Source organism: Ranitomeya variabilis, chromosome 6, assembly GCF_051348905.1.
Source record: "Ranitomeya variabilis isolate aRanVar5 chromosome 6, aRanVar5.hap1, whole genome shotgun sequence".
Classification (NCBI taxonomy): domain Eukaryota; kingdom Metazoa; phylum Chordata; class Amphibia; order Anura; family Dendrobatidae; genus Ranitomeya; species Ranitomeya variabilis.
In genome coordinates, this window is record NC_135237.1 from 18016586 (window position 1) to 18030683 (window position 14098).

Genomic DNA, 14098 nt, shown 5'->3' on the forward strand with positions numbered 1-14098 from the left:
ACTGATCCTGCGTTACATCCTGTATTATACTCCAGAGCTGCACTCACTATTCTGCTGGTGCAGTCACTGTGTACATACATTACATTACTGATCCTGAGTTACATCCTGTATTATACCCCAGAGCTGCACTCACTATTCTGCTGGTGCAGTCACTGTGTACATACATTACATTACTGATCCAGAGTTACCTCCTGTATTATACTCCAGAGCTGCACTCACTATTCTGCTGGTGCAGTCACTGTGTACATACACTCACCGGCCACTTTATTAGGTACACCTGTCCAACTTCTTGTTAACACTTAATTTCTAATCAGCCAATCACATGGCGGCAACTCAGTGCATTTAGGCATGTAGACATGGTCAAGACAATCTCCTGCAGTTCAAACCGAGCATCAGTATGGGGAAGAAAGGTGATTTGAGTGCCTTTGAACGTGGCATGGTTGTTGGTGCCAGAAGGGCTGGTCTGAGTATTTCAGAAACTGCTGATCTACTGGGATTTTCACGCACAACCATCTCTAGGGTTTACAGAGAATGGTCCGAAAAAGAAAAAAAATCCAGTGAGCGGCAGTTCTGTGGGCGGAAATGCCTTGTTGATGCCAGAGGTCAGAGGAGAATGGGCAGACTGGTTCGAGCTGATAGAAAGGCAACAGTGACTCAAATCGCCACCCGTTACAACCAAGGTAGGCCTAAGAGCATCTCTGAACGCACAGTGCGTCGAACTTTGAGGCAGATGGGCTACAGCAGCAGAAGACCACACCGGGTGCCACTCCTTTCAGCTAAGAACAGGAAACTGAGGCTACAATTTGTACAAGCTCATCGAAATTGGACAGTAGAAGATTGGAAAAACGTTGCTTGGTCTGATGAGTCTCGATTTCTGCTGCGACATTCGGATGGTAGGGTCAGAATTTGGCGTAAACAACATGAAAGCATGGATCCATCCTGCCTTGTATGGAGCATCTTTGGGATGTGCAGCCGACAAATCTGCGGCAACTGTGTGATGCCATCATGTCAATATGGACCAAAATCTCTGAGGAATGCTTCCAGCACCTTGTTGAATCTATGCCACGAAGAATTGAGGCAGTTCTGAAGGCAAAAGGGGGTCCAACCCGTTACTAGCATGGTGTACCTAATAAAGTGGCCGGTGAGTGTACATTACATTACTGATCCTGAGTTACATCCTGTATTATACTCCAGAGCTGCACTCACTATTCTGCTGGTGCAGTCACTGTGTACATACAGTACATTACTGATTCTGAGTTACATCATGTATTATACTCCAGAGCTGCACTCACTATTCTGCTGGTTCAGTCACTGTGTACATACATTACTGATCCTGAGTTACATCCTGTATTATACCCCAGAGCTGCACTCACTATTCTGCTGGTGCAGTCACTGTGTACACTCATTACATTACTGATCCTGAGTTACATCCTGTATTATACCCCAGAGCTGCACTCACTATTCTGCTGGTGCAGTCACTGTGTACATACATTACATTACTGATCCTGAGTTACATCCTGTATTATACCCCAGAGCTGCACTCACTATTCTGCTGGTGCAGTCACTGTATACATACATTACATTACTGATCCTGAGTTACATCCTGTATTATACCCCAGAGCTGCACTCACTATTCTGCTGGTGCAGTCACTGTATACATACATTACATTACTGATCCTGAGTTACATCCTGTATTATACCCCAGAGCTGCACTTACTATTCTCCTGGTGCAGTCACTGTGTACATACATTACATTACATTACAGTACTTAGCCTGAGCTGCCCCTCTTGGTCCGGCACCAGAACCCACCATTATCTATATATATAATCGTCTAAGGGTCACTTCTGTCTGTCTGTCTGTCATGGAAATCCCGCGTCAGCGATGGCACAGTCCGGCCACGAATTCGCCCTTTCCTACTCTCTGTCAGTGCCCCCTCCAGTCAGCGATCACACAGGTTTAATGGCAGCGCTAACGGGCCGCGTTATGCCGCGGTGTAACACACTCGGTTAACGCTGCTATTAAACCTGTGTGACCAACTTTTTACTATTGATGCTGCCTATGCAGCATCAATGGTAAAAAGATCTAATGTTAAAAATATTAAACAAAATAAAAAATCATTATATTCTCACCTTCCGTCGCCTTTCCCGCTGCTCCTCGCGACGCTCCGGTCCATGCATTGCGGTCTCGTGAGATGATGACGTAGCGGTCTCGCGAGACTGTTACGTCATCATCTCAGGAGACCGCAATGTATTCTTGGGACCGGATCGTCGCGAGGAGCATCGGTAAACGCCTTGGCTGGATCCGGGGGCCGACGGAAGGTGAGTATATAACTATTTTTTATTTTAATTATTTTTTTTTTAACAGGGATATGGTGCTCACTTTGCTATATACTACGTGGGCTGTGTTATATACTGCGTGGCTGCTATATACTATGTCTCTGTGCTATATACTATGTGGCTGTGCTATATACTACATGGCTGTGGTATATATTACGTGGCTGGGCAATATACTACATCGCTGTGCTCTATACTACGTGGCCTGTGTTATATACTTTCATGGGCTGTGTTATATACTACGTCTCTGCTATATACTACGTGGCTGTGCTATATACTTCGTGGCTGTGCAATATATTACGTGGCTGCGCAATATATTACGTGGCTGTGCAATATATTACGTGGCTGTGCAATATATTACGTGGCTGGGCAATATACTACGTGGCTGTGCAATATACTACGTGGGCTGTGCTATATACTACGTGGGCTGTGTTATATACTACGTGGGCTGTGTTATATACTACGTGGGCTGTGTTATATACTACGTGGGCTGTGTTATATACTACTTGGGCTGTGCTATATACTACGTGGGCTGTGTTATATGCTACGTGGGCTGTGTTATATACTACGTGAGCTGTGTTATATACTACGTGGGCTGTGTTATATACTACATGGCTGGGCAATATACTACTTGGGCTGTGCTATATACTACGTGGGCTGTGTTATATGCTACTTGGGCTGTGTTATATACTACGTGGCTGTGTTATATACTACGTGGGCTGTGTTATATTCTACGTGGGCTGTGTTATATTCTACGTGGGCTGTGTTATATGCTACGTGGCTGTGGTTTATTTCTCTGCTGTATCTGTGCATCATGAATCGTGGTATGTGTTAAAGAGAGGGGCCCACTGAGACTCTTTCACCCAGGGCCCTCAAAAACCTGGAGCTGGCCCTGGCTTCACTGATTGGTCACGCCCGGCCACGAACAATCAGCGACAGGCGCAGTCCGGCCGCGAATTGGCGCGGAATTTGAACCACGCTTCGCTAATTGGTCGCGGCCGGCCGAATCCTGTGTATAAATTGCATTATTCTGAAATCTTCATAAATAAACTACATACATATTCTAGAAGACCCGATGCGTTAGAATCGGGCCACCATCTAGTATTATATAATTACCCGACTTCTCAGAGCTGAGGGTTTGTTACAGTTATATCCAACTCACTTGAGTTTTGTCAGCATCACAAATCTTTTTCCTTTGCTGTTCGTCCGTTACATTGTATCAGTCTGGAGTACAGGCCAATCACTGCACAGAGGATTGACAAGACTGGATACAATTGTAGCAAACCTGCAGCTGTGTGTTTTCAGCCTCTGAATGCAAATAGAGCAAAGTAAAAGGTACAAATCTGTTGCACATCAGAGGGGCATGCCGCACCAGTGAGGGGTGAGCGGATAAATCGGGAGCATTTACTGCCTCCTGCGATTCTCTTGGGGTTGGATTTTTGTGGGGTGGGGGTCTCGGCGCTGTTGTCGGTGTAATCCCCTGAACTTTCCTGATTGCTGCTTCCTCTTGGGCTGATGATCTAATATGCAGATGCCGCGCTCCTTTCCCACGTTGTTTACGGCTAAACATGTCATTAGCACATCCTCCTTTTGTCGCCAGTGTTGATCTGTCAGCCAGATATTCATCTTTGTGACAGCTCTGATTTATCTTACTGCGGCAGACAATGCTGGAATATTGGGGAGGAACAGCCATTAATGAGGACAGGGGGTCAACGTGACCTCAGAGGGACAAATCCGCACAATCGCTTGTCAAGCTGCTGCTCCGTGCTGTATAGGAAAGTGCGACAACCTGCACGATCTCAGCTCTGCTCCTAAGCAGGTTGTCAGACAGATTTGTAGTAGAATGTCAGACTCCTGAGGACTCAGACTCTGAGCGACGACTCATGCGACTCTTGGCTGCTGCTGACCCCAACTGGATCGTTCAGCTTGTCAGTGATGTCCATCCAGTGCACCGCAGCATCTCACTGGTTTCTGACATTTGCTCTGCAGTCACTGATTTCTGACATTTGCTCCACAGTCACTGATTACTGACATTTGCTCCACAGTCACTGGTTACTGACATTTGCTCTGCAGTCACTGATTACTGACATTTGCTCTGCAGTCACTGATTACTGACATTTGCTCCACAGTCACTGATTACTGACATTTGCTCTGCAGTCACTGGTTTCTGACATTTGCTCTGCAGTCACTGGTTTCTGACATTTGCTCTGCAGTCACTGGCTTCTGACATTTGCTCTGCAGTCACTGGTTTCTGACATTTGCTCCGCAGTCACTGATTTCTGACATTTGCTCTGCAGTCACTGATTTCTGACATTTGCTCTGCAGTCACTGATTTCTGACATTTGCTCCGCAGTCACTGGTTTCTGACATTTGCTCTGCAGTCACTGATTTCTGACATTTGCTCTGCAGTCACTGGTTTCTGACATTTGCTCTGCAGTCACTGATTTCTGACATTTGCTCTGCAGTCACTAATTTCTGACATTTGCTCTGCAGTCACTAATTTCTGACATTTGCTCTGCAGTCACTGATTTCTGACATTTGCTCCGCAGTCACTGATTTCTGACATTTGCTCTGCAGTCACTGATTTCTGACATTTGCTCTGCAGTCACTGGTTTCAGACATTTGCTCTGCAGTCACTAATTTCTGACATTTGCTCTGCAGTCACTGATTTCTGACATTTGCTCTGCAGTCATTGTTTTCTCTATGTATTTCTCTGCAGGACTAAAAAGGATTTTGACGTCCCAACAACCTGCCTAATTGGTGCCCATGCCTACTGTACTCAGGTAATGTTCTGACAGCTGCGCCATCTCTAACTATGAAGCATTGGAGGGAATGAGGTGCAGCAGCAGCTGCAATAGATGCCGGATATCAAGATCCACAACCTGTTAGGGGATGGGTGACACATTGCATGTAAATTATCCAGAGCCCAGTGGGGCGCCGCCACCTCTCATCGGGCCTGTCCGGACTCTGTTGTTGGTGTCCTGGGACCAGGGGCTCCTTCCCTGTCCCTAATGATAAGGGCGCTCTAGCTCCCCCTGCTCCCCGGATGATTTCTGATGGTGAAGATTCCGGGGCCACGTACCTTGCCTTAGCTCCTGAATCCGCCCTAAGTTTGTACCCTTTTACCACCCTGAGAAGAGGGGAGTAGTAGTGTACTGTAATACTCCAACCAGATTAACAAGGTAATACAAACAGGGGTAACGAAAAATACCAACCATACAAATATATTCACGCTTGTAAGGCTACGTTCACATTTGCGTTGTGCGGCGCAGCGTCGGTGACGCAACGCACAACGCATGCAAAACGCAGCTTTTTGTGATGCATGCGTCCAATTTTGGCATAATTTTCGGCGCAAAGAAAATGCAACATGCAGCGTCCTGTGCGCCTTGACGCTTGCGCCAAAAATGACGCATGCGTTACAAAACGCAAGACAACGCATGTCCATGCGCCCCCATGTTAAATATAGGGGCGCATGACGCATGCGCCGCTATGCGTCGCCGAACCTGCGCCCGACACAACGCAAATGTAAACGTAACCTAAGAGAGGAATGTATCGGGGAGTAGAGGATGGGGAAAAACCAAAGTAGGAGAAGAAAGGGAGTTATCAAACACTCAGAACCTAGCAACAGTCTCAGATAAATCCCTACAGCAACAACTACTACTACTACTCCCCCTCTATACCGCACTATAGTGTGCTGTACTGTATACCGCACTATAGTGTGCTGTACTGTATCTAAACCGCACTATAGTGTGCTGTACTGTATACCGCACTATAGTGTGCTGTACTGTATCTAAACCGCACTATAGTGTGCTGTACTGTATACCGCACTATAGTGTGCTGTACTGTATCTAAACCGCACTATAGTGTGTTGTACTGTATCTATACCGCATTATAGTGTGCTGTACTGTATCTATACTGCGCTATAGTGTGCTGTACTGTATACCGCACTATAGTGTGCTGTACTGTATCTATACCGCACTATAGTGTGCTGTACTGTATCTAAACTGCACTATAGTGTGCTGTACTGTATACCGCACTATAGTGTGCTGTACTGTATCTATACCGCACTATTTTGTTTGTGCAAACTAAAGAAATAGTGATCACTCTCACTCTTGTTTCTCACTCGCTTGTTTTTTCTCGCTCACTTCTCGTCTGCCTACTTGTTTCCCACTCACTCGATTGTTTCCCTCTTGCTCTTTTCCCACTCACTCGCTTGTTCTCACTCTTTCGTTTTCTGCTAACTTGTTTCCTGCTTGCTTGTTTCCCACTCGTGCTTGTCTCCCCCTGGCTTGCTTGTCTCCCCCTGGCTTGCTTGTCTCCCCCTCGTGTGCTTGTTTTCCCCCTCGCGTGCTTGTCTCCCCCTCGCGTGCTTGTTTCCCCCCTCGTGTGCTTGTTTCCTCCCTCATATGCTTGTTTCCCCCCTTGTATGCTTGTTTCCCCCCTCGCGTGCTTGCTTCCCCCCTCGCGTGCTTGTTTCCCCCCTCGCGTGCTTGTTTCCCCCCTCGCGTGCTTGTTTCCCCCCTCGCGTGCTTGTTTCCCCCCTCGCGTGCTTGTTTCCCCCCTCGCGTGCTTGTTTCCCCCCTCGCGTGCTTGTTTCCCCCCTCGCGTGCTTGTTTCCCCCCTCGCGTGCTTGTTTCCCCCCTCGCGTGCTTGTTTCCCCCCTCGCGTGCTTGTTTCCCCCCTCGCGTGCTTGTTTCCCCCCTCGCGTGCTTGTTTCCCCCCTCGCTTGCTTGTTTCCCCCTCGCGTGCTTGTTTCCCACTTATTTGCTTGTTTTCCGCTATTTTCTCCAACTTGGCCATTCAGTTCTACAGAACACGGGAGAGGCACGGAGATATAACAAGGCAAAAGATGGGCCGTTATTCTGCTGCCTGAGTGGGAGGGGCTTCAGACAAGTCTGTGCAGGCTGGAGAGGCAGTGTACTGTACAGCAGCCTGAACCTGTATATAATGTCCTGTTCTGATCCACAGGAGCTGGTAAACCTTATCCTGAGTGGCAGAGCCGCGTCTAATGTTTTTAATGACGTGATGGAGCTGGACTCCGGGGACGGGAATATGACAGTTCTGAAGGGCATCTCCTGCCGCAGTGACATCGGCTTCCTCTCGCTGTTTGAGCACTACAACGTGTGCCAGGTACGTCTCCTCAGGTGAACGTCTGTGTGACGCCCCATCGCAGTTCACTGACCGCAAACAGAGATCTTGGAAAGTCACTAGAAAGTTTCAGAACTTTTCCCTTCACCTTGGTCCGGAGTTCTTCTATAAGCCTAGACCTGATCAGACCTGTCCGCTCTTCTTTGCCTAGTTGTTGACGGTTTCCATGTAATGTTGTGCTGGGTTAGATAAATGAAAGAAAAGGCTATAACTGCAGACAAAGGAGATGGGGGGCGACATGTGTCCTCTGCAGCCAGTGTCGGGGTGCAGCGGGGCTCGGAGTGATCGTCCCGTGTGTCATCGTTTTATAGCCGCGCACAATTGCTGTATTCAGAGGCGGCGCGGCTTCCTCACAATCAGACCGGCATTCCCGGCATTCCTGCTCCTTGATGATGACAATGCGGCTGAAGCAGCACAGATCACAGCAGAGACCTTTACTGGACCCGCAGAACAATTTACCATTCTCCCATGGCCGCGCTACACAAACACCGTCCTGGGAGGAAGAGAAACATTTGCTCATCGGACTGTGAAAAACTGTTTATTGGGGTCACCCCAGTTCACTGCCTAATAATAAGGCTCCCACAGCGTAAATTATACGTCCAAAATCAGAACCGCTCCAATATACACTGGAGTACAAAGGAGAAGAGAGCGGAGCGCTCCCCAGGCCACCCCTGTCAGCACTACTACAGCCAGGCATGATCTATAGGGCAGCGCACCTCAGCACTCACGGAGCTCCTGACTGGCAGATAATGGCTGTATTATTGTGTTACTGCGGTAATAGTATATTGTATAGTGCCATGCAGTGTCACAATACGTACTATTATACAGTTCTCAAATAGCACCACCATATAGGGCTCAATAATACCCTCATATGGGGCTCAATAAAGCCACCATATAGTGTTCAAATAATACCACCATATATAATACCCCCATACAGTGCTCAATAATACCCCCATATAGGGCTCAATAATACCACCATATAATTCTCACTAATACCACCATATTGTGCTCAAATAAAACCACCATATAGTGCTCAATAATACCACCATATAATCCCTACGAATACCACCATATCGTGATCAAATAGTACCACCGTATAGTGCTCAAATAATACCACCATACAGTGCTCAAATAATACCACCATATATTGCTCAAATAATACCACCATACAGTGCTCAAATAATACCACCATATATAATACCACCATATAGTGCTCAAATAATACCACCATACAGTGCTCAAATAATACCACCATATAGTGCTCAAATAATACCACCATACAGTGCTCAAATAATACCACCATATATAATACCACCATATAGTGCTCAAATAATACCACCATACAGTGCTCAAATAATACCACCATACAGTGCTCAAATAATACCACCATATATTGCTGAAATAATACCACCATACAGTGCTCAAATAATACCACCATATAGTGCTCAAATAATACCACCATACAGTGCTCAATAATACCACCATACAGTGCCCCAAAAATATTACCATACAGTGCTCTGCTCCAATAGTTTTACCATACAGTGCTCAATAATACTGCCAAGCAATGACCTAATAACATTTGTACACTTAAACAGAGCTATGCAACATCTAAATAATACCGCTGTAATATTAATCTTCATGGTAGTCCCAGGCGGCGGGTGCTGGGTCATCAGTCAGGCGGTGGGTGCCGAGTCATCAGTCAGGCGGCGGGTGCCGGGGTCATCAGAAAGGCGGCGGGTGCCAGGGTCATCAGTCAGGCGGCGGGTGCCGGGTCATCAGTCAGGCGGTGGGTGCCGAGTCATCAGTCAGGCGGCGGGTGCCGGGGTCATTAGTCAGGCGGCGGGTGCCGGGGTCATCAGTCAGGCGGCGGGTGCCGGGGTCATCAGTCAGGCGGCGGGTGCCGGGGTCAGGCGGCGGGTGCCGGGGTCATCAGTCAGGCGGTGGGTGCCGGGTCATCAGTCAGGCGGCGGGTGCCGGGTTCATCAGGCGGCGGGTGCCGGGTCATCAGTCAGGCTGCGGGTGCCGGGTTCATCAGTCAGGCGGTGGGTGCCGGGTCATCAGTAAGGCGGCGGGTGCTGGGGTCGTCAGTCAGGCGGCCGGTGCCGTGGTCATCAGTCAGGCGGCGGGTGCCGGGGTCATCAGTCAGGCGGCGGGTGCCGGGGTCATCAGTCAGGCGGCGGGTGGTGGGGTCATCAGTCAGGCGGCGGGTCCCGGGGTCGTCAATCAGGCAGCGGGTGGTGGGGTCATCAGTCAGGCGGCGGGTGCCGGGTCATCAGTCAGGCGGCGGGTGCCGGGGTCGTCAGTCAGGCGGCGGGTGGCGGGGTCATCAGTCAGGGGGCGGGTCCCGGGGTCGTCAATCAGGCAGCGGGTGCCGGGTCATCTGTAAGGCTGTGGGGTCCAGGTCATCTGTAAGGCTGCAGGGGTCGGCTCATCAGTCGTGCTGCGTTGCGGGGTCCCTCTGGATGCACACACCGGAGGCCGGATCTAATGGAAGAAAACCAGGAAAACAGCATCATCTCCCAGGAGAGAAGTCGGCAGCTTTTATACTTCTCCTGGGGGAATGTGGTCATTTATCCTCCAACTCTGATTATGCATAAAACACACAGCGGCAACGGTCCTGTGCAAGAAACATCTCAGACAAGTCTGTACAGCATGGAGGGGCAGTCTACTGTATAGACAAGACAACTAGGCAACATAGCATGCAACAACCTACAACACTGCGCAGACACAAAACACTGGAATTGTTTGTCATTCTGCTGCGCTGTGAGGTCCAGCACGCCACCCCGGCTGAGGGCCAAACGACACTGGGGCCCCAATCAGGTGAATGGAGGCCCCTGGCTACATCCAGATAATGTGCCCCCGGGCATTAGATTACCGGCCTGACATCATAGCCAGGAGAGAGCGACAAATACCGCAGAGAATAGAGGTGGCCGCACATGCGTCTACCAAGCAAGCCTGCTCCTCTAGCCGCAGAACTCCCATAGAAGTGAATGGACAGAGCTGCGGATGCGCGGCCACTACTCTGTTCCCAGCGACGTGGCCCAATTCTATAGATGTGTTCCCTTAAATGTCCAAGATGAGAGTTTACCCTTAAACTTGATGTAGGGAGCGGTGGATGATCCCCGATAATACAGTGCGCAGGTTCCATTGTGGCCCCCGCACCGGATCCTGGGGAAGCTTATCACATAGAATCATCTTGCAGGTAGCATGAAGGCGGTCTAGCTGTAGGAGAACAGTCGGGGGTGTTAATACTATCTCCATTGTTGTTCTCATGCTGGAGGGGTTCGGGTGACAAGGCCGCGCGCCAAGATCCAAATTTGTTTTTAATGACTTTCCAGGAAGCAGCCAAGAACATAAAACTCTTATTAGGAAGTGGGTCCGAGCGTTACGTGCGTTTCATTCTTACTCGTCACTGTGGTCAGAAGCTAATATGGTATTAATGTGTTCACCAGATCTCTACTGGTGGTCCGTGAATGGGTATGTTCAGGGGGCTTTTACTGCTGTATACAGTCTGTACCGAGCTGTGACACACATACATGAGCAGCACAAGTCCCTGTCCAGTGTGTATTGTTTGATACAATGTGTCTGTGTGTTTAAGCGTCAGTACAACTGTATCAACCGGACTACTGGTTGAGATGGCAATGCACCGATGACCCCTGATCATGTGACGGGGGTCAGCGGTGCGTCTACTTCCGACAGCGCTTGTTTAAATGTCGCTATCAGCTTTTGACAGCGGCATTTAACTAATTAATGGGCGCGGGAGGATCGCGATTCCGCTCACGCCCATTGTGGGCACATGTCAGCTGTTGAAAACAGCTGACATATCGCGGCTTTGAGGTGGGCTCACCGCCGGAGCCCACCTCAAAGTGGGGGATCCTGCCAGCTAACATACTATTCCGTCAGCTGGCAGTAATGGGTTAAATATGGATTTGGGTTGTCTGACACAGTCACTAGAAGGCAGTTATTATATGCAGGTTTATGAAGCTACTTCTGAGTTCTAAATCTGTATGTAGTGAGCTCCCCCTAGTGGTGGCTGTATAAATCTATATGTGGTGAGCTCCTCCTAGTGGTGGCTGTATAAATCTGTATGTAGTGAGCTCCCCCTAGTGGTGGCTGTATAAATCTATATATAGTGAGCTCCCACTAGTGGTGGCTGTATAAATCTGTATGTAGTGAGCTCCCCCTAGTGGTGGATGTATAAATCTCTGTACTGAGCTCCCCCTAGTGGTGGCTGTATAAATCTGTATGTAGTGAGCTCCCACTAGTGGTGACTGTATAAATCTGTATGTGGTGAGCTCTCCCTAGTGGTGGCTGTATAAATCTATATATAGTGAGCTCCTACTAGTGGTGGCTGTATACATCTGTATGTAGTGAGCTCCCCCTAGTGGTGGATGTATAAATCTCTATGTACTGAGCTCCCCCTAGTGGTGGCTGTATAAATCTGTATGTAGTGAGCTGTCCCTAGTGGTGGCTGTATAAATCTATATATAGTGAGCTCCTACTAGTGGTGGCTGTATAAATCTGTATGTAGTGAGCTCCCCCTAGTGGAGGCTGTATAAATCTCTATGTACTGAGCTCCCCCTAGTGATGGCTGTATAAATCTCTATGTACTGAGCTCCCCCTAGTGATGGCTGTATAAATCTGTATGTAGTGAGCTGTCCCTAGTGGTGGCTGTATAAATCTGTATATAGTGAGCTCCCCCTAGTGGTGGCTGTATAAATCTGTATGTAGTGAACTCTTTTATTATAAAAATACAAAACTTACAATCAATAAATAGCACAAATCAAAACCCCAGCAAAAGCAACTGTCCGAGTCCAACATTACCACCCCCCCCAGTCCAAAGCAAAGTCCAAGTCCAGCATAACTGCCCCCAGTCAAAGCAACCCCGCAAAAGAAAACAAAACTGCCTTCTTCTTTCTCAGAGAAGCTTCCTCCATCTTTCTTTCTTATGTTGTTTTCCGTACTTTACTCGTCTTTTCACTTTTTATCCATCCAGATCTCCTCCTCTCCAGGTTACATCACCCAAGGAGAGAAGAAACATTTTATTAATACACACGCACATACACACTTCATACCAAACCTGACAAAGAAAAACTCTGGTCCATCGCCCAAAAAGAAACATTATAGCCACCTGGCTTAAACACATCTATCTAAATCACACAAAACACATTTTTTTTCCTTTTTATCTATTTTATAATTTTTTTTTTTAATATATATATATATATATTTTTTATTTTTTTTTATTTTTTTTTTTACACAGCAAACACAACTATAAACAACCTACCACCAAACCCACACAATACAAAAATTAGCTCACCGAGGAACTTATATCCTCTTGCCTACAAGACAGGATCATCACATTACAATACAATGCTACATAACTCTCTATATACAACACTTACCCAGAGCCAGGATTGGTGCCTGTGAGCCCTATATCAATAATTCACTTCTGCAAAACAAAAATCTGATAGTGAAAAGCCCCAGCCCGCCACCGGGAAACCGGAGATGACAGGCTTCTACCCTAACAATCCTTACCCTACCAGCCGTCCCTACCTATCTAGACATCTGCCCCTATTCATCTACCTACCTTTCCCTGTCTCTCCCTGCCTGACCATACTACCCTACCTAATTCACCGCGTGCCTACCTAACTGTCCCTAGACTGTCCCTATCCTGTCCCTAACTGTCTACCTGTCCCTACTGAAGCTATCTACCTGTCCCTATCATTTACCTGCTTATCTAAGCCCTAGGTACATTAAATGAGAACCCTCTCCAGAGAAGAGAGGCCCTCGCTGCACCCAGCCTGTCATACTCCAGAGAGCGCACCTTCACCAGGCCACCCAGAATGTTCCTAACAACCTCGTCCCTGGGGAGGATTTTCTGCTGAGTTGACACTAAGCACCGTGCGTTCCACGTGTAAAACCTGACCACTAAACTGACTAGAAATAAAGTGCCCCGATCTCGGCCACCCAGGGATCCGAAGGCCCCATACGCCCACTCCGCATAGGAAAGGTGCGCCAGCCGAGGCCAGCCTATGGAAGCACCCACCCTGTTGTAGACCCCTGTATTAAAAGGACACTGAAGGAGGAAGTGCTCCATGCTTTCCAGCGTGTCGCAACACCCCTCACGGGGACAACCCCGATCATCGGAGTTCCTACACTTCAGGTTGTCCCTTACATACAGTTTCCCATGGAAGCAGCGCCAAGCCAAGTCCCAAAACTTCAAGGGGACCCGTGTAGAATTCAATAACCTCAGCCCACCCTCCAGATCCCGACTTGGGCAATCTTTGAGCACCAGAGGCTTCTGGAAATGGGTCAACAGGACCCTCCTGTCAAGGAATTTCCTTGACATGGTCCTGATCTCCCACATTCCCAGACCCCACCGGCGGATCACCTTCAGAACCGGGGTAGCGTAAGCCGGGAGATGCCCGTGCGGTGTGCGCAGGTCCTTCACTTGCCCTCCTGTCTCCCATTCCTGGAAGAAGGGTCGAAGCCATCCCCTGCAGGAGAATACCCACGGAGGAGCCCTCTCTGACCAGAGGTTGGCGATGTTAGTCTTGACAAAAGTGTTTATTAGAAACACCACTGGGTTGACCATACCCAACCCTCCTAGTCTCCTC

General features: G+C 48.4%; 1 protein-coding gene across 1 annotated transcript in view; it reads left to right on the top strand.

Moving 5' to 3' along the window:
* The window catches only part of MINDY4 (MINDY lysine 48 deubiquitinase 4), a 120213-nt gene that overhangs the window by 54910 nt on the left and 51205 nt on the right, over positions 1 to 14098 (top strand). Inside the window, exons 14-15 of the mRNA XM_077267981.1 lie at positions 5053 to 5116; positions 7302 to 7463. Coding sequence (XP_077124096.1) covers positions 5053 to 5116; positions 7302 to 7463 — 226 coding nt within the window. The remainder of the gene's footprint in view (positions 1 to 5052; positions 5117 to 7301; positions 7464 to 14098) is intronic.